This window comes from Porites lutea, chromosome 9 (assembly GCF_958299795.1).
Source record: "Porites lutea chromosome 9, jaPorLute2.1, whole genome shotgun sequence".
NCBI classification, from domain to species: Eukaryota; Metazoa; Cnidaria; class Anthozoa; order Scleractinia; family Poritidae; genus Porites; species Porites lutea.
The window spans coordinates 32,369,726-32,391,671 of record NC_133209.1 but is presented as its reverse complement, the minus strand read 5'-3'; the positions used below and the strand labels follow the sequence as shown (position 1 = coordinate 32,391,671).

General features: G+C 38.9%; 2 protein-coding genes across 2 annotated transcripts; both read left to right on the top strand.

Annotated features, from left to right (window-relative positions):
* The first annotated feature begins 4,294 nt into the window (after positions 1–4,294).
* LOC140949203 (inactive pancreatic lipase-related protein 1-like) lies at positions 4,295–19,877 on the top strand. The gene is made up of 6 exons (XM_073398431.1): positions 4,295–4,370; positions 5,063–5,296; positions 5,930–6,235; positions 6,324–6,518; positions 6,964–7,176; positions 19,745–19,877. The coding sequence occupies exons 1-6, from the start codon at positions 4,295–4,297 to the stop codon at positions 19,756–19,758; spliced, it is 1,038 nt and encodes a 345-aa protein (XP_073254532.1). The 3' UTR covers positions 19,759–19,877.
* Positions 15,889–18,859, top strand: LOC140948069 (inactive pancreatic lipase-related protein 1-like). The gene is made up of 5 exons (XM_073397290.1): positions 15,889–15,955; positions 16,122–16,355; positions 16,981–17,286; positions 17,373–17,567; positions 18,636–18,859. Exons 1-5 carry the CDS (start codon positions 15,889–15,891, stop codon positions 18,857–18,859), a joined length of 1,026 nt encoding a protein of 341 aa, XP_073253391.1.
* Positions 19,878–21,946: the final 2,069 nt, after the last annotated feature.

Here is a 21,946-nt window from a genome sequence, read left to right as displayed (position 1 = left end):
AAAGACCTATATGTGAGCGATCGAATAAGGAAAGACACCTCAAGGCCGACAGAAACCAGGCTGGATTTGAATTCGCAACTTGTTTGTTTGCAATGTATATTACCAAAATCGGTGACTTAAGATCAGTGTTAATTTTAATTTTTAGAACTGTCTGCAATAAATGAAGTGAAATGTTATGAAACGTGAATGTTTCTGTTTATTCGTTTTTTTATAAATTGGCTTTAATTTGATTAGGAAAACTTGCCGACCTTTTCTACAACGCTTTTAGCAACATTTTAACCTCCCTAATTCTTTGCCTTTAACATACACAGAATCATAAAACCACAAGATGTCTTCCCTTGGCAAAAAATGATGTCGCCCCAGCAGATAATTAACCTTAACAATTACAGAAAATAGCGTCACATTTCTGCATTGTCTGTTGCTTGTGTTGCACATGGTACTCCCTGGATCTCAGGACTTGATTACGCAAAAATTTAGAAGCTGAGGTTAAAAAAAGGGTTTGTAGCTTTATTGCAGACATAAATATTCTCCATCAACTCTGCGAACAACAGAGTAAGACCAGGTGACCCGCAGCGAATGACAAGGGAAAAGAGGCCTCTGCCGCTAGCAGGGTGCTAGTATCGGCGCACTACAAGGCATGCAACACTCGCGATCCTTGTTCCAAAGTCTCCCTTCCCCTCCCTTCTTTCCGTTTTCCAAAACGATTTAAAAATGACTTCATGTTATCACTAGTACAACCTTTTTTATTTACAACACCACTAAAACTTACTATTTATAATTACACAGCAATGAAGTTTTGTTCAAAATAACCAAAAACGTCGTTGAACAATGAAACTCAAAGATTCCGAGCAAAAAAAAGTGCAAATGAATTCTTAACGTTTTAGAAAACTTCCGTGTAACGGCTTTCCCTGATGGGCAAAAAGACAGAATTTAACGATCCGTTTAACAATCCACGCCGGCAAACCTGATTGTAAGCATCGGACAACAAACCTTTGACACGACCGAACTAAAATTACCTATTTAGAGCCTTCAGGTTCAGTGAAACAAAGAACAAAACATAGAATATAGCGGCAAATTAAGTCTCCTTTATTGTAAGAAAATTTTGATCTAACTTCCACTCAATAAAGAATGTTAAACAAACAAACTTAATTGACAGATTTCAAGTGCTTGCTGGAACACAGTGAGTCTTAGGGCACAAGCTATGTCGTCCTTGTTAAATATTATGAGGCTGAGTATGATGTGAGGAATTATACAGATAAAGGAGGGTGTTATCGGCCGAGGTGGATAACAGCCTCCGAGATCAGCATAATTCTTCACCTCATACGAAGGCCGAATACAATAATCGTTTTATTGCTCATTCAAAACATTTCTAATTTCTTAACAAGCTTACTTCCTCGTAGTCTGCTACACAGCCGTTTTTTAGTGTCGGCAACTGTGGGAAGGAGCTTTGTGTCTGCTGTGTAGCAGACTAACCTCCTCGTAGACTTCATCCAAAACTTTAAACTGTTTCTCTGTACGGTTTCAGGTAATAAACAGATCTATTTCCATGCAGGTATTCCTCAAAAGGTAGATAACATCCATTGAGCAATATGTTTTGCGTATATTTGCATTTATCTCATTCAGTTTTAGTATTAGTCAGAAATTCAGCTATTCACGCGTCTTGGGATAGCCGTGAACGCCATTTTTTTAGCTCACTATTGCCCAAGCAGCCTCGTTTCCAAGAAAATATACCATCGACCAACCTCGTTTCCAATCTAATTTACCTTCTAATCGACGGCATCTTCCAAATATGGTAAGCGCCAGTTGGTTATGAATAATTAGCTGGGTAATTGGTCTTCCAGCACTCTCTTGTTAACCCTATTCAGACCGGGCATTTTTCTGACTCCTGCGACAGGGGCGAGGCCTCGAAGCCTCGATCCTCCCTATAACTTCAAAACCGCTCAAGATATGGCCATTAAAATTACACTGACAGTATAATGTACTCATCATTTTAAACATCTAGGCATAACTTGATTGACACAATGACGTAATATGACCTCATCATGACGTCATATTCTTGCATTTATTAGGAAAATCCAAATTTCCCTTTAAGTAGCCATAAGTGAAATACACTTAAATTGGAAGGCGTCTAATAAAATCAAGAGGTTGGCTTACACATAAATAATCTTAAACAATAGCAGTAATGTCATGATGACATCAATTATCATTAAAGAAGGAACTGGAACAATTTGCCATCTTAGATCCTTTATTCTGAATTAATTAAATGCATTCTCTTTTACTTAAAACCCGTGTGAATGCAGGAAATCGCGAAAGAAAACTTGATCAGCGTATATAAGAATACTTAGGAAGCAAAACAATCGACAAGTTGTGAAATTGGGAGAGAAATAGCCGCTGTTGAAAATTAAACCCTCAATCTGCCATTTGGTCATTTTATATCAACGTTTTTCTCTCCATTTAAACTCTACATAGCTGGAATTGCATTAACAGCTTTAATTCAATGAAGAAATAGAAGTGAAGCCTTTTTTAATAGAAAAAAAGCAAATTAAAAAAGCAGGGCTGTAAAAACTCGGTTGCCATCGTAACATCTAGGTTGCCACGGCAACGAGACTACACGGTACGTCACGATAACTTTTTTTTCAAACAAAAATGTTTGGCGGTCATAGCTTGAACAGTTTTGAAGTTGTTCAACTTTTTAGCCAAGGGGGCCTCAAACCCTTCCTCCCCTGGTCTGAAGAGCTATATAGGGTTAAGGTAGATCCCCTTGTTAAATTAAAACGGATAATTCATTTGGATAGCTTTGGTTGCTCAGCTGCTGAATCTTATTATTTTGAATACGGATCAAGTTATTAAAGCACTGTATATACGTGAAGATTTTTTATTTATTTACTAAAGTGTTTGGTGCAATACAGATAACGATGCTGTTTTCTCTGGCTTGTTTGATTCTTTTTCATTTGTCAAGTGGTGAGTTTTAGAGTTTAGAATTATGTTTCTAAGGTTGTGGAATAGTCTCGGTTACAGATGAGATAAAAACCCTTTTTCGTCATCAGTCACATAATTATGCCATTTTTAGTATAAAAATTCAGGAGTGGGGAGATGTCAGTTATCAAGTTGTATTTAGCCGCATCGGCAACCTACAATTGACAGCTTTGCCACATAGTTCTCTTAATCACACCATTTTTCCTGCTCTTGATCTACTGTTGGGCAATTTTTACAGGATTGTTACCTAGCACGTTTGTATCAAATATGATAACAACACCAGGCATGCAAGACGGCACGCCTTCCTAAAGCTACCCTAGCTGACTTATAATAAAGAAGGAAAATTGTCCGCAACTACATGGATATGCAAGACAATGTTGATCACCATCACAACAAACTGGAACTAAAAAAGTCTTTATTCTGTTAGTCTCAGTGGAAAAATTAGCAATAGCTTTTTATTTGCTATACTTCGTGGTTACATGACCGTTTTATATTATTGGTGGTGACTTTCAACTTGAAAGCTTTTCACTACTCTTGCGATACGAACACCTCTGGAGAAATTTTGCTACGAGGCCTTCTTTAATGAAAACAAAGACTGAGCGCTAAGTGCGAAGTTAAAATTTTTAAGGCGGCCGAGGAGCGAAGGTATTATCTGATTTAGTGCACCTTTATCCATCGGTTTCGAAACCAACAGTTCAGTTTTGTGTTTTATACTTTACGGATCTGCTTTTCCATTTGTTTAAGGAAAATAACCTGTTCAGTACAATGGACCGGTGCTTAACATATTAAGTAATATTGGGTAACGTGACGATCTATAGGGCTCGTATGGGAACGTAAAAATTCGTAAAAATTATTTTTAACTTACTTGTGTTAAAAGCCTAGATTGCTTTAAAAAGACAAAGGAATTCAAAACAGGGCACGAAAAAGTTTATTTTACTGCTTTTCTCCACAATAGGCTAAGTGGAGGCGAATATTATCGAGTTTACGTTTCGCCAAAAGAATCATCTTAAATCGTTACGCTGCGTATTGTTTGCAAGATTGATTAGTAAGCGCTTAACTAGTGACTAGCTATGAGATGATTGTGATTTTACCAAATCATATTTATTTATTCCTTTCTTCATTTTTTCCGTCTTTCGTTCATTCATTCATTTACTGGTCATTCATTCCCTTTTCCCCTTTCTTTCCTTTTTCCTTTCTTCCTTCTTTCCTTCATTCATTCAAGTCATTTCCTTTGCAATACTAAATTATGGACTAAAGAACACGTACCAACTCCGCGCTATGGCCACTTTCCCCCGCTCATTGACACGACGGCTACGCCATGCCGATGAGCCCCAATAAGGACAAAACAGCTGTCTATGGCTGCCACTGCCGGAGTGATACGGTTGTACGCATGCGTAAGGTATTGGCCCTACCGAGGAGTTGGTAAGAGTGCTTCATGTCAGGAAAGAAATAGGCGATGCTTAACTTGATTATTTTGTGATTAAATATTAATTAGAAATTGACATTTGTAGCGCAAAGAAGTTAGATTTCGTGACATAAGATTTCACAATAATGTAGACAAAGTCCGAGTATATTTACGATATAAAATGATGTAACTGCATGCATTTTCTTAGGCTAAATAAGGTGAAAGAACGTGCGATTTTGTACTATAGTCACTTAATTTAGATACATTACAATGGGAACTTTTACTGTACATGTGATTAATGTAAAAATACTGCCTTACGCTAGGATAGTAGAAAAACCACTGTATACTTAGAGTGTTTTAGTTGAGTTGATCGATTCGTTGATCGTTGATCGTTTAGTTACGTTGATCGTTGTGTTACGAACGTTGAATATGTGAGAGTTGTACATCGCAGTAGATTGTTGGATTGCATTAAATCGTGTTGTTACATCGAAAGATACAGTCCTCTTGATTTGTTTGAACCAGCGGAGCGGGGTTAAAAGAATTCCGCAACACTTCAGTACATAATTTGGTATCATTTCCATTGCCCCTAGATATAGCTCTTTATATCTATTTGTGCATAGATATCCAAGTAGGAAAAAAAATTAATTACAATCCAAAGACATTGTAACTTTTTCTCTATAGGTTGGCTTTTTAAATCCAAGGTCTGTTATGACAAATATGGCTGCTTTGACCGTCATCCGAATCTTCTGGTGCGGTTTCCACAAGAACCATCCAAACTTGGAACATCTTTTCTCCTTTTTACCAGGAAAAACAGTCAGACTGCGAAAATCATTGATGACAGCGATGTAAACAAGCTCAGAGATTCATTTTTCGAGATTTCCAGACGAACGATTTTTCTTATTCATGGATTTACAGGTAAGATCCAGCTTTTATTAATTCTAAAGTTGATCAAATTAAACATTTATTACTAAGGCGTAGTAAGCAGTGACGGATCTAGGGAAGGGGCCTCGGGGACCCACCCCCCCCCCCCCTTATTTTTAGACCAAACTGAGGGGTCGAAACAATTTTTTTAAGACCACCCGTCCCCCCACCCACCTTATCTCAGGGTTTAGAAGACCGGGCCCTGCCCCCCCCCCCCCCCCCCCCCTCTTATCTGAAGGTCTGGATCTGCCACTGGTGAGAGCGCTACCAAAATAATACTTTTAAATAACAAAAAAAACCAGCTACAGGACATTTAGTACGTTTTTTAGTGAAACCTCGATATAACGAACCTTGATATAACGACCGCAGCATAACGAACTATTTTCTTTAACCAAGTAATAGTAAAATATATGAAAAAGAACCTCGATGTAACGAAAGCTCCTAATAGCGAACAGATTTTGCCAGTCCCTTGCATTTTTGGCCTTTCGGCGTTATATCAAGGTTCCAGTGTAACTATACTAATGGTTCGGAATTCGTAATCTTACAGAAGTGGTCTCTAAAAATAACTTAAATTCACTCCATTGTGTCAAACGAAAACCAAAGTTTGTGTATTTCACGTCTTACTAGGCAATCTTGAGGGTATTTATTATGAAATCAAAGGCGCACTGTTGAATCGTGAGGACTGCAACGTGATAATGGTAGACTGGTCCAAAGGAGCTGCATCCCCATATGGTCAAGCCACTGGGAATGCCAGGCTTGTTGGGGCTCAGATAGGAGAGCTCATAAGGTTTCTCATCGCCAGTACTTCTCACTCGCATAGTTCCGCTGTAAATCGGTTCTACATTGTGGGCCACAGCCTTGGAGCACAAGTCGCTGGTTACGCTGGGAGTTATTTGCAGGATAAGTATGGATTGAGCTTGGGCCGCATAACAGGTAAATAATCGAATACGTTATATAAATGAAGAAAGTTATGTCCTTTACACCACACTTGATCACGCTTACCATTTTTATTGGCTATCAGGCTTAGATCCTGCTAGTCTGTTTTTCATAACAGTCTCGACCAGCTTTCGGCTTGATAAAAGTGACGCTCAATATGTTGATGTCATTCATACCAACGCTGGGATCCAGGGAACTATCCGTGTGAGCGGTCACACCGACTTTTGGCCAAATGGTGGAAGCATCCAGCCAGGCTGTCCTCTCAGTGATCTGACAAAAAGTAAGCATTTACAAAATGGAGACAATCATAATTATTCGCTCGAAATATTTCTTATCTTTTTACGGAATTTGTGAGGTACTTCTGATTTTTATCGAACCAATTCTTGGGTAAATACGCACATTTTAATTAAGCAGTCTACGAGAAGAGAATAAATGTTTTTCAAATGTTTTTTATAACTTTTCTCTGGTATTGAAATAATATAATGCTTGACAGTTGAGCTAACTCCAAGAATAAAACTCGAACGCACTCATTAATCTATGATAATTGCTACTAGTATAGTCTGAGGAGGTCACCTGACCTACAGGCAAACGTAATTGCTTTCTGTAACGTTTTCATTGCCATCGTCGTCGGTCGTCATTTCGTTAACTCCCTTAATAACCTTCCAACCCAGATAAAAATTTCCTCATTTGCCTTTTGTATGAATTCATTTGTTATTTTTTTAAAGATTGCGACCACGGAAGGGCACCAAAGTATTTCCTCGCGTCTGTTGAAGGATCATGCTCCTGGAAAGCCTATCCGTGTGCTAATTACATCACATTTCTGAAAGGGAGTTGCACAAGCTGTAATGGCGAATGTCCAAGCTTGGGTTTCGATGCTGATCTTACTAAAAAGGAAGGAAGCTTCTACTTGCAAACAACCTCGAAGGATCCTTTTTGTGGTACGATGTAATCCATCAATAACGACGCATTAATGTAGGCATGTGTTCAATGCACCTTTTTTGTCCTTTTATATATCATGATCACAGTTCTTTCTCAGCCTTACATTGGACAGTATCTACACGGAATTTAAGTAGAAGGCCGCAGGCCTACCTTGTCTTTGATAAAAAAAAAAAAAGGCAAACATTGCAAAGCTAATAAGTAAAACTCTAATCACGTGTAGGGTTTAACTACCGTACTCGGTTTCTGCTACATGAATTTGGTGAGCCGTACTTTGTCCCGGGGGGGAGGGCTCCTTGTCCATTCTATTTCAACCCGAGTCATCATACGTTACATTAAAGTTGTCACACTGTACCTCGCAAATTTTCCTGATGATAAGCACGAGAGATCTTGTCCTCAACCTCCTTTTCTTGGTGCATGATTAATTCTTTTATTCTTTTGAAAGACAGTTATACTGGTTTGGTTGAGCAGTGAATTTTTTAGGAGAAATTAGATGCTGATCAATGTTAGAGGGAAGGAAGCGTCTGGGATACTTTGGCTAGAGCAAAATATCTTTTCGAACGAAACATCACAAATATTAATACTTTTACCCTGCTTAGTTTGAACAAAACAGATAAATAGGACATTTTCTCCTTTATTGCAGGAAAGACGAAACAGCAGGAGTAATGGTTCAATAATGGTGCCTTGTTTACTTTGTCGGTTAATTTTACGCACCTTAAAGTTATTGTACTCTCTGCAATAAAATCAGTGATATGTTTTAAGTCTGGGTGCTTTTGTTTATTCCGATTTATTTATAGATCCAGTCGAAAAGGCTTGATTTGAAAAATTTGACACTTTCTACAGTTACTTTTATAATCAACTAGATACACAGTTAATACAAAAGTAAAAAAAAAATTGAGCGTTTTTCGCTTGGATTGTCCATAGTTTACTCTTGCATGTGGAATCCGGAATTCTGGACTTTGGAATCCGGAAAACAGCTCAAGGAATCCGGAATCCAAGTTCCACTGACAAAGAATCCAGAATCCAAGACGGTCTTGGGTTTCCTTACACAATGCATGGGGCGATTACAATGTATATCGAGACAAACTCTACTTTATTCGCTTCTTATTGTTATGTATATAACTTAGACTCAAACGCCACTGAAGCAACAAACGAATAACTTGACAGAGGAAAATTTAACTAACTATAGCTACCGTTCCGTTAGGACTGTGACACAAGACGAATCACAACGTACCACTAATCACATTTAGAGTCTTCAAATCATGGCTAAACCAAGTAGAGCGGTTTCGTTCATAATATTAGGAACATTCTTCTTTAACCCTGGGGAAAGAAAGCCCTTGCATTTTCTCTTAATACACCCCGCCTAATACGCCGGACACCCCAGGGGCGGATCTAGGGGGAGGGTGCAGGGGGTGCGCACCCCCCCCCCCCCCCCACCTGAGATGACCTGCGGTTTTCTAATACAACTGGTATTCTGCAAAAAAAAAACTATGTGGTTTATTGGTGTTGAAGTAGAGCAAGAGACGAGTGCATCCCCTCCTGAAAAAAATCCTGGATCCGCCCCTGCACCCGGTTAATACGGACACTTTCTATGACACCCGGGGTTTGACTCTCCGTATTCTATTTGACACTGACGGCAAAGTCAGCTGCTGCTGCACGTTTTTTTATTTCTATACCTATTCGGAATTGTTATTATAATGCGATGTATATTACCAAGGACGGTGATTGTGAAACTGTTTTTAAGATTAGTGTCAATTAAACTGTCTGCAGTAAATGAAGTGAAATGTTATGAAATATGAATGTTTCCATTTGTTCCCTTTCTTATTAGTTGGTTTAAATTTGATTTAGAAACCTTGCCGACACTTTCTACAAGGTTTTTAGCAACATTTTGACCTCCATAATGCTTTGACTTTAACATACACAGATCAGAAGCATAAAAAAGTTCCCTTGACAAAAAAGTAAGCGTGTCGCCCAAACAGATAACCTTGTAATTACAGATAATAGCGTCACGTTTCTGCAGTGTTTGTTGCTTGTGTTTTGCATGGTATTCCATGCATCTCAAGACTTGCTTAGGCAAAAATTTAGAAGCTACAGGTTCAATAAAATAAAAAAGGTTGTTCGTTATTGTTATATTCCTAGACTTCCTAGACTTTCACTCAACTAAACAGGAACTGTCATTGGTTGATTCTTGGTCACATGGCCTTGACTATTAACCCCGCTTGGGATTGCTCAGGATGCATAATTAAATTACAGCACGTGATCAAAGCATGGTGGAAAGTGGCATAACAGAAGGCGGGAAAAACACTGGAAGTTTTCACTTTCGGGGATGAACACAACAAGAGTCCACAACACAAACAGGAAGCCTCATGCAAGCTAAAAAGCAACGATTTTCAAAGTTATCCCTGAAGAGAAATAGCAGCTAGTGGAGGGAAAAGATGCAGATAATAATGATAAGGAAAGTACTTTGTAAATCATTCATTCAGTGGTTTTGAGTCAATTAAATTTGTGTTCTTATAACAACCGAGTCGACTGTTTTGATTCGCTCCGGTTATCGTTTTGTCGCTGTTGAAGTGAAAGTCAAGAAATATAACAAAAGAGTTAATATCAGGTCCCTCGGCATTTTCGGGGACCTAGGGGCAGTTAGCCGGGACGATAGAATATTCGAGATGAAATTTATAGTAAACTTTCACCACGAACATTTTATTGTCACGACTCAGACTGCTCCTGGGTCTCCAAGGATGCATGGTCCCTCGGGAAACCAATTAGTCTTATTTTCCCTCGAGTCCTGATAATTCCCTTGACTTCATCTCGGGAAAAATCAGGACTCTCGGGAAAACAAAACTAACTGTTTCCCTCGGTGATCTGACATGAAGTTATAATATTCTGTCAACTCGGCGAACAACAGTCTAAGATGACCAGCAAATGACAGAGGAAAAGAGGCCTGATCTGCTAGCTGGGTGCTAGTATCGGCGCACTACAAGGCATGCAATACAAAGTCTCCCTTCCCCTCCCTTCTTCCCGTTCTCCAAAACAATTTAAAGATGACTTCATGTTATCACTAAGTACAACCCTTTTTATTTACAACACTATTGGAAATTACTATTTACAAAGCAACGAACTAAAATATTTTTTCTCTTACAATTAAACTACTGTATGACATATTTTGAATGCTATGTTTTGTACACATCTTACTTACAAAACCTATAAACTCTTCAAAGATCTTTCAGGCCATTCATCGAATTCAATATATTCTAACACTTTTCAAAAGTCTTATCCGAACTTAGTATGGTTGATATCTGTAGAGGGCACGGCTGTACGGCAGTCTTGCGGGCTCAACAGATCTGATTGTGAGCTGGTCAGGGTGGAACTTAGGTAAACGGTTTGACTTGACTGAAAGTTGACGACTGACAACTGTTCTCTGGTTTATATCTCTAAAGTAGCTTTCCATCACTGCACAGGACACTCGTTCTCCTTGTTTGCAGTGATCTGGATAGGGTCGGCTAAAAAACTGGTTTGACGGGCTGGTCTGACAAACAAATGACATCTTTCTCGCCAGTTTCCTTGTTTCCTCGTCGGTTTTGAAACCAGCACTACAAGAAAGAGAAAACAAAACTTAGTTATTAGTTCAATTAGGGCAATAACAGCGAAAGTTCACACAACAAACAGAACCCATAATAATTTGAAAGAATTCCAAAGCATTTTAATTTCTGACATCAAAATAGCGTTTAAATCGCCTTAAGAGTTTTACATTTAATTACTAAAGAATTACAAGATTGCTAAAAAATAAATGACTTGGAAAATAACGATGACTAACATGAAGTGAAACTTTGCAGGATTACATGCAATTATACTATCCGAAAAAATCACATCGCAATTCGAGCTTTGAACCGATCAACATTTACGTCTTAATACTTTCCGGCAACACTGAAAATGATTAGAACAAAACCAAACTGAAATTTCATTCCTTTTAGGTTACAAATGCTCATTGTTTCCTGAAATTTACGGTTCATGATAGGAAACATGAAAGATAGAAACTCACCTTCAGACTTTTAGCCGTGATTCCCAGTCTTTGTACAAGTTCCTCCTCGTCTTCCTTTAGCAAATATGGCCGCTGTATGAATGCTAATTCCATCTCGAAAAGTTCGATCGGTGAGAAGGTCGTGCGCTGTCGCTTCTTCTTCGTTGAATGTTCAGTTGGAGTCGAAGCTGGATCGGGCTCACTGTCACAATCGCTGCTGGAACTTGTGATGTCAAAGTAAGGAGTTAACGGTGGACTGGTTGCTCTGTCGCTGGAACGCGGACTTGCGCAGTCGGAGTAAGGAGATAACGGCGGACTGGTATCACTGTTGCATTCTGTAAATTAAAAATGAATTGAATTTTAGTTTTTTAAATGTCACCTACAATTTCCTCTTCATCTCACTTAAATACAATTAGACACATATGTTTTAATGGTTATTCCTACGGACAATTTTTGTTTCACAATACCGCTCTATTGGTCAGTTTTAACAACAGAAATATCCTGTGAAAAGCTGAGTATTTCTCTTTTTCTTTTTCCAAGATGGATCCAAATGGTAGAAGGGCGACTTGTAGATAAAAATTGATTTTGAAATGGTCATTGCGATAATCAAGAATGCCAAATAATACCTTCGACTAAGAGCTAGAGTATCTAAAGATGAAACTTTAAACTTACCGGAAATTGGGGGAGATTGAGTGATGTCACGTTCTAGACTCAGGATACTGCAGATGGAGAAGTCCGTTAGAGACTTGCTGGAGACTGGAGCCAAGGATGCTTCACCAACAGGAACTTGATTTGATGACATTACACGTGACTTTCTGACATGCGTATTACGTACAAGAGAATCCACAAGGGAAACGATAGATGTGAACTGAGCACAATCCATTTGACTGAGCTGATAACTTTTCACAGTACAGTTGAGCAACAAACTGAGTGAAGAGTCGTTTGGAGCTGAAACCTTATTTATACTCTGCATTTACCGAGCAACAAAGCTATCGGCCCGACAAAAAAATTATTTATCGACCCGCATGCGCGTACCGGCGGCGGTTCTTTTAAAAGACCTGAAACCGATAAAGAGCCGGCGATCGCGGTTTAATCTGACTAACTAGCATAATCTTGGATAACAAAGTTTTCAAAAGTGGCTTTTATTGTTTATTGACGGAGACGAATCCTTATTTTCAGTAAAAATGCATAATTTAATGATCTTTTTTTGCGAAATAAGCCGCGAAACAATGTAATGAAACGAAAGATTCCACGAAAATTATCAGTAATTTCTTATGAGAAATCAAAACCTTTAGTAACAACTTCTCCCGAAAAGACTGACTGTATATAGTGACTCAGTATTTGCAATAATGCTGGCAAACAATTGTAAAGACAGCATTTAAGCCTTTAGGATTAATTGAATACAACTATCTAGAGCTTGGAGGGTCGCGAACTCGAATCTCCATTTTGATGGCATTGTCGAGTTTATTTGTATATATTTGCTAAACCGTTTTCTGACTGAAAAATAGCGTTGAAATTGCCTTCTGAAATGTAACATTATAGGTCACATCACTTAAAGAAAACACTATGACTTTATTTCGAAGAAATTTAGGAAATTACGATGACAAACAATAAGTTTTACTTTTATTTGCAAGATCACATGTAATTACCGGCAGGTATACGTCGGAACAAATCATACCGCTGTTCAAAATATTTCGGACTGAAATATCGCGTTACAGTTGCCTAGCTACGAATGGTAATTCCGTTCCTCTTAGGGTACAAATACACATTGTTTCTTGTAATTTATGTTCATGATAGGAAACATGAATGATAGAAACTCACCTTTAAACTTTTAGCCGTGATTCCGAGTCTTTGTACAAGTTCCTTCTCGTCTTTCTTTAGCAAATATGGCCGCCGTCTGAATGCTAATTCCAGCTCCCAAACTTCGATCAGTAAGAAGGTCGCGCGCTGTCGCCTCTTTTTCGTTGAATGTTTGGTTGGAGTCGAAGCTTGATCTAGTCTCCTTCGCAGCCGTTTTTAGGGTCGTCACGCAACGCTCCTCCTCACTAAGTGGGGAGGAGCGTTGCGTGACGACCCTAATAACGGCTGCCAAGGAGACTAAGCCTGATCGGGCTTACCGTCACAATCGCTGCTGGAACTTGGGATGTCAAGGTAAAGGAGTTAACGGTGGACTGGTTTCCCTGTGGTTGGGACACGGACTTGCGCAGTCCCGGCGGAGTAAGGCGATATCACTGTTGCATTCTGTAAATTAAAGATGAATTAAATTTTAGTTTTTCAAATGTCACGTAATATTTCCTCTTAATTTCACTTTAAATACAAGTAGTCAACATCACTATAGACACATGCTTTAATGTTTATTCCTACGGACAATTTTGGATAGGTAAGTTGTTTCATAATACCGCTCTAATGGTTAGTTTTAACAACAGAAATCTCCTGCCTAAAGCTGAGTATTTCTCTTTTTCTGTTTCCAAGCTAAAAAAAGATTGATTAAAATATTATAGTAGTGAGGCAAGGAGATAAAAACCAATTTCTAATGATCATTGCAGTAATCAAAAATGCCAAATAATGGCCTCGAAAACGACCTCGAGTATCGGAAGCTAGAATTCTTAACTTATCAGAACTTGATACTATGTTTGTTAACAGCAGGGGGGGCTAGGTAACTCTATTGTTTTCCACCTAAGTTTCTTGAGCCACTCTGCCTGCCAGTATGACGTCACCTGGTAACGGGCAAGATGTGTAAATTAGCAAGCGATACGACAGTTATTTGGACGAGCAAGGTCGAGGGAAAGCTAAGAAGCTAGCAAATATCGCTCTACATCGCTTATTTGATCGAATGTGTGTGAGTTTTGGTGTTGCTATAATCTGCTTGTGTAAACCCGGTTTTGATATCAGTTTTGTGACCGTGATTGTATAATTTTGTTAATTTGTTTTGCGGGCCGTGTTGCGGGATCGCCATCTATTTCACGGGACCGGCAAGGTCATCAAAACTTAAATCTTTTTTTCTCTAAACTAGGCAAAGTCTAGTCTCCAGAATAGGAGGTTCCATTCACAGATCACGCATGTTTGTATTTCATCTATTCTTTTGCTAATTAAATGGGCGTAACTTCATACCGTTCCTTTCGAGCGGTCATAGCTTGAACAGTTTTAAAGTTATTCAACTTTTTAACTAAGGGGGCCTCAAACCCTTCCTCCCCTGGTCTGTATAGCTTTATAGGGTTAAGGTAAATCCCACTGTTAAATTAAAACGGCTGCTTATTTTGAATACGGATCAAGTTATTAGAGCACTGTTTATACGTGAAGATTTCTTTATTTATTTATCAAAGTGTTTGGTGCAATACAGATAACGATGCTGTTTTCTCTGGCTTGTTTGATTCTGTTCCATTTGTCAAGTGGTGAGTTTTAGAGTTTAGAATTATGTTTCTAAGGTTGTGGAATAGTCTCGGCTACAGATGAGGCGGAAAACCCCTTTCGTCATCAGTCGCATGTGCCATTTTTAGTACAAAAATTCAGGTGTGGGGAGTTGTCAGTTATCAAGTTGTATTAAGCCACGTTGGTAACCTACAATTAGGAGCGTTGCCACATGCATGGTTCTCTTGATCACACCATTTTTCCTGCTCTTGATCTACTGTTGGGCAATTTTCACAGGATTGTTAACTAGCACGTTTGTATCAAATTTGACCATAACACCAGGCTTGCAAGACGGCACGCCTTCCTAAAGCTACCTTAGCTGACTTATAATAAAGGACGGAAAATTTTGTCCGCGACTACATGGATGTGCAAGACAATGCATGTTGATCACCATCACAACAAACTGGAACAAAAAAAAGTCTTAAACCGGTTACTTTCAGTGGAAAAATTAGCAATAGTTTTTTATTTGCTATACTTCGTGCTTAGATGACCGATGATATTATTGGTGGTGACTTGCAATTTAAAAGCTTTTCACTCCCCTTGCGATACGAAGACCTTTGGGACAATTTTGTTACGAGGCCTTCTTTATAATGAAAATAATGACTGAGCGCTTAGTGCGAGGTTAAAATTTTTAAGTGGCCGAGGAGTGAAGGCATTATCTCATTTAGTGCACCTTTATCCATTGTTTTGAAATAAACGGTTCAGTTTGGTGTTTTTTACTTTACGGATCTGCTTTTCCATTTGTTTAAAAAAAAGTAACTTGTTCAATGCAATGGAAGGGTGCTTAACATATTGAGTAATATTGCGTAACGTGACGATCTATAGAGCTCGTATGGGAACGTAAAATTCGTGAAAATTATTCTTAACTTACTTGTGCTAAAAGCCTAGATTGCTTTAAAAAGACAAAAGAACTCAAAACAGGGTCCTTAATAAGCTAAGTGAAGGCGAATATTATCGATTTTACGTTTCCCCAAAAGAATCATCTTAAATCGTTACGTTGCGTATTGTTTGCTAGATTGATTACTAAGCGTTCAACTAGTGACTAGCTATGAGATGATTGTGATTTTACCAAATCATATTTCCTTCCTTCATTTTTCGGTCTTTCGTTCATTCATTCAGTTACTGGCCATTCATTCCCTTTTCTCCTTTCTTCCCTTTTTCCTTTCTTCCTTCGTTCCTTCATTCATTCAAGTCATTTCCTTTCCAATACTAAATTATGGACTAAAGCACACGTACCAACTCCGCGGTATGGCCACTTTCCCTCGCTCATTGACCCAACGGCTATGCCATGCCGATGAGCCCCAATAAAGACAAAACAGCTGTCTATGGCCGGAGTAATATGAATGTGCGCATGCGTAAGGTATTGGCCATACCGCGTAGTTGGTACGTGCGCTTCAGTGCATAATTTGGTATCATTTCCGTTGCCCCTGAATATAGCACCTTATATCTATTTGTGCATAGATATCCAAGTCGGAAAAAAATCAATTACAATCCAAAGACATTGTAACTTTTTCTCTATAGGTTGGCTTTTTAAATCCAAGGTCTGTTATGACAAATATGGCTGCTTTGACCGTCATCCGAATCCTCTGGTGCAGTTTCCACAAGAACCATCCAAACTTGGAACATCTTTTCTCCTTTTTACCAGGAAAAACAGTCAGACTGCGAAAATCATTGATGACAGCGATGTAAACAAGCTCAGAGATTCATTTTTCGAGATTTCCAGACGAACGATTTTTCTTATTCATGGATTTACAGGTAAGATCCAGCTTTTATTAATTATGAAGTTGATCAAATTAAACATTTATTAGTTATTACTAGGCGGAGTAAGCAGTGGCGGATCCAGGGGAGGTGCCCCGGGGCCCCCCTTATTTTCTGGACCAAACTGAGTCCTGAAGGGGCCGAAACAATTTTTTTTAAGACCGCCCCCCCCCCCCCCTTATCTCAGGGTCTAGAAGACCGCCCCCCCCCCCCACCCCCTCCTTATCTGAAGGTCAGGACCTGCCACTGGAGAGAGCGCTACCAAACTAATACTTATAAATAACCAAAAAAAACCCAGCTACATGACATTTAGTACTTTTTTTAGTGGAACCCGATATAACGAACCGTGATATAACGACCTCGGCATAACGAACTATTTTCTTTAACCAAGTAATAGTAAAATATATGAAAAAGAACCTCGATATAAGGAAAGCTCCTAACAGCGAACAGATTTTGCCATTCCCTTGCATTTATGGCCTTCCGGCGTTATATCTAGGTTCCAGTGTAACTATACTAAGGGTTCGGAATTCGAAATCTTACAGAAGTGCTCTCTAAAAGTAACTTAAATTCACTCCATTGTGTCAAACGAAAACCAAAGTTTGTGTATTTTACGTCTTACTAGGCAATCTTAAGGATATTTATTATGAAATCAAAGGCGCACTGTTAAATCGTGAGGACTGCAACGTGATAATGGTAGACTGGTCCAAAGGAGCTGCATCCCCATATGGCCAAGCCACTGGGAATGCTCGGCTTGTTGGGGCTCAGATAGGAGAGCTCATAAGGTTCCTCATGGCCAGAACTTCTCACTCGCATAGTTCCGCTGTAAATCGATTCTACATTGTGGGCCACAGCCTCGGTGCACAAGTCGCAGGTTACACTGGGAGTTATTTGCAGGATAAGTATGGATTGAGCTTGGGCCGCATAACAGGTAAATAATCAAATACGTTATATAAATGAAGAAAGATACGTCCCTTACACACACTGGTCACGCTAACCATTTTTATTGGCTCTGAGGCTTAGATCCTGCTAGTCTGTTTTTCATAACAGTCTGGACCAGCTTTCGGCTTGATAAAAGTGACGCTCAATATGTTGATGTCATTCATACCAACGCTGGGATCCAGGGAACTATCCGTGTGAGCGGTCACACCGACTTTTGGCCAAATGGTGGAGGCATCCAGCCAGGCTGTCCTGTCAGTGGTCTGACAAAAAGTAAGCATTCACAAAATGGAGACATCCATAATTATTCGCCCGAAATATTTCTTATCTTTTTACGGAATTTGGGAGGTAGTTCTGATTTTTATCGAACAAATTCTTGGGTAAATACACACATTTTAAGCAGTCTACGAGAAGAGAATAAATGTTTTTTATAACTTTTCTCTGGTATTGAAATAATATAATGCTTGACAGTTGAGGTAACGCTAAGAATAAAACTCGAACGCACTCACCAATCTACTAGTCTGAGGAGGTCACCTGACCTACAGGCAAACGTAATTGCTTTCCGTGATTTTTTCGTTGCCATCGTCGGTTGGTCGTCATTTCGTATTTTCTTTTTGTTAGTTCAATAACCACACAGCAGTTCAATAAGTACACAACAGATCAATAACCACACCAGTAGTTCAATGACCACACATTAAAAAATAAAAATATAAATAAATAAATAAATGTGATGAAGGTGACATATAACCAACAAGTAAGTATTAAAATGAAAATGATAATGCTCAGTTTTTCTTTTTGTTAGTTCAATAACCACACAGCAGTTCAATAAGTACACAACAGATCAATAACCACACCAGTAGTTCAATGACCACACATTAGTTCATTGAGCGTAAACTACATGTAGCTGCGGGAAAAATAGCCACAAATACGTTAGTTATTTTTAATAAGAATGTATAGCATTAAGTAAGTGGTAAATACTCATTTAGCTATGGTACGAGAACTAAATAGATAGATAGCGCTATGTTACACTGTTATTAAGTTCTAGTGAGCTCACTAATATAGACAGGAACATAGACTGATGTTAATTTAAAATTTTTAGTCTGCTCAGAAGGTCTGTCATTCTCGTCAGGGGCACAGTGAACAGACCTGGAAAGAGAGTCAGCGTCGAAAAGTGAAAACACCGACTCGGTCCGGAGAAAACTTTTACTCCCTTAACAACCTTCCAACGAGCAGAGATGGCAAGAAAATCACCATTTAACTATGACATGCATTATTCGCATCACCCAAACAAAAATTTCCTCATTTGCTTTTTGTATAAATTCACTGGTTATCTTTTTTAAGATTGCGACCACCGAAGGGCACCAAAGTACTTCCTCGCGTCTGTTGAAGAATCATGCTCCTGGAAAGCCTATCCGTGTGCTAATTACAATAGATTTCTGAAAGGGAGTTGCACAAGCTGTAATGGTGAATGTCCAAGCTTGGGTTTCGATGCTGATCTTACTAAAAAGGAAGGAAGCTTCTACTTGCAAACAACCTCGAATGCTCCTTTTTGTGGTACGATGTAATCCATCAATAACGACGCATTAATGTAGGCATGTGTTCAATGTACCTTTTTTGTCCTTTTATATATCATGATCACAGTTCCTGTTCACTTTTGAAAAGAATGCGAAAGAAAAGGAAGAAAAACATTACTGAAACGTTCCATTACAGGCACTGGAGCCAATTCAAACTTCTCAAACTCCCTAAATATTACCCCCTGAGATTCAATTTTGTTTTTGGCAGAAATTAGATCTACTGCTGATCGTTTGATATCGGATTCCGTTTTGAATTTAAATAACTGAAATAGATACAAATGATGTTTCGCTTTTTCTCCGAGATTGTGAAAGGCATTTTTAGTGCATCGCCTTACATTGGACAGTATCTACACGAAATTTAAGTAGAAGGCCGCAGGCCTACCTTGTTTCTGATAAAAAAGGCAAACACTGCAAAGCTAAGAAGAAAAACTCTAACTACCGTACTCGGCTTCTGCCACATGAATTTGGTGAGCCGTACTTTATCCCCCCGGAGGGGGGGGGCGCGGTACTGTCATTCCTCTTCCATCTGATTTTCTTTCAACCCGAGTCAGCATACGGTATATTAAAGTCGTCACACTGTACATCGCACTTTTTCCTGATGATAACCACGGGAGATCTTGTCCTCCACCTCCTTTTAATTTCTTGGTGCATGATTAATTCTTTTATTCTTTTAAAAGACAGTTATACTGGTTTGGTTGAGCAGTGAATGTTTTAGGAGAAATTAAATGCTGATCAATGTTAGAGGGAAGGAAGCGTCTGGGATACTTTGACTAGAGCAAAATATCTTTTCGAACGAAACATCACAAAATATTAATACTTTTACCCTGCTTAGTTTGGACAGAACAGATTAATAGGACATTTTCTCCTTTATTGCAGGAAAGACGCCCTAAAGGCCGATAGAAACTAAAACAGCAGGAGTAATGGTTCAATGATGGTGCCTTGTTTACTTTGTCGGTTAATTTTACGCACCTTGGTGTTAGTGTACTGTCTGCAATAAAATAAGTGATATGTTATAAGTCTGGGTGCTTTTGTTTATTCCGATTTATTCATAGGTCCGGTTGAATAGGCTTAGATTTGAAAAATTTGACACTTTTTACAGCTACTATTATCAACACGACATTCTTATAGATAATCAACTAGCATATTGGAGATACACAGTTAATACAAAAGTAAAAACAAATTGAGTGTTTTTCGCTTGGATTGTCCGTAGTTTACTATTGCATGTGGAATCCGAAATTCTGGACTTTGGAATCGGGAAAACAGCTCAAGGAATCCGGAATCCAAGTTCCACTGACAAAGAAAAATAATTAAGGAGGGAGATTTTGCTGTTTTTTGAACCATCCCCACAACGAAAACCTGTAACAGGCCGCTATATGTTTCGTAGGCTGAGAAAAATTAATTCCCTGCAGCGGAATACAGCCGCCTTTCGCCGGTGCCCGAAAAAGCGATAACAGTGAGCGAACCGTATAAACACTTTCTCACACCTCAAGACGAGAAGCGGGCCGCTACTTTGCACAGGCGCATGCGCAGAACGCACAAGAGAATCCACAAGTGAAATAACAGATTTCATTTGATGACAATCCATTTCAACAGATTTGATCATCAGGATCTAATACTAACAAACTGAGTGAAGAGTCTAGTTGAACCGAAACCATACGTTGTCGGTACCCTTACATCTGTCAATCAACGCTGAGAAACAAATCGTTTGTTAACTTACATGAACACTTAATATTACTACTGTTACTACGCTCGCCGTCAAATCTTTCAATCTTTGCGTGAAATAATGAGACGTCGGCCGCGGTAATAATATCCGAATGAAGGATTTTTTAAATATGGCGCGCGAAGTTTTTTAAACAAACCTCATTGATCAAACGATTATTAATTACTTTAAATGAGATGAATCGCTCAATAAACGTCAATAAGGTCCAAGCCCAAGTGAGAATTGGACAAAAGATTTCTTGCTATATACTGTCTTTTCTCTTTGACAATTTTGTAACCTAGTAATTACCCGATCTAATAAACAGGCAAAACAAAAGATCAAAACACATCTGATAGCTGTGATAGTCCCGCAACAACAATGATACATCCCTCCCAATTTTTCCCTAACCTTTAACTTATTAACAACACTCGTCTCTCACCGACTAAAGGTGCTCTTTTTGACCTGCAATAAAGTAGCATTGGTTGAAAATACTATGCCGAACTTTACGTTTCTTGTCTTACTTGCGCATTCGTTGACTCTAAGGATGTCAGAGGCAGCTTAACCTGCTGCCATTTTTGTAAAGCAAGTCAACTAACATGAAGGATTTTTTTCGCGGTTTTTTTACCATTTATACAGTACAAAAATGTCATTCATTATTGTCGACCCTAAAATACCGCTATGCATTTATCAATCCCAGTAAAGGCTGCTTATCGTAAATTTAATTCCCGTTCAGTTCTGCCGGCTCCTTTGTTAAATAAAAAAGAAGCATCCTTTACTCTGAAAGCCATTGGAAGTTCCCACCGGCTTTTGCTCTCCCCACCACCTCCCCAAACACTCACGGCCCTTCTTCCCATCTTTTCTATCCCGTTCTCCAAAACGATTAGATGAAATGACTAGTAAACTTCATGCTGTCACTAGTACAAACTTTTATTTACAACACTACTAGAACTTACTATTTACACAGCAATGAACTCAAATATTTTTTTTCTCCTATAACTACACAACTGTATGACATAATTGTGAATGCTATCTTTTGTACTCATCTTACTTATAAAACCTATAAACTCTTTAAAGTTCTTTCACGCCACTCATCAAATTCAATATATTCTAACACTATTCAAAAGTCTTATGCGAACTTAGTAGGGTTGATATCTGTAGAGACCACGGCTGTAAGGTAGTCTTGCGGGCTCAGCAGGTCTGATTGTGAACTGGTCAGGGTGGAACTTGGGTACACGGTCTGACTTGACTGAGAATTGACGACTGACAACTGTTCTCTGGTTTATATCTCTAAAGTAGCTTTCCATCGCTGCACAGGACACTCGTTCGCCTTGTTTCCAGTGATCTGGATAGGGTCGGCTAACAAACTGGTTTGACGGGCT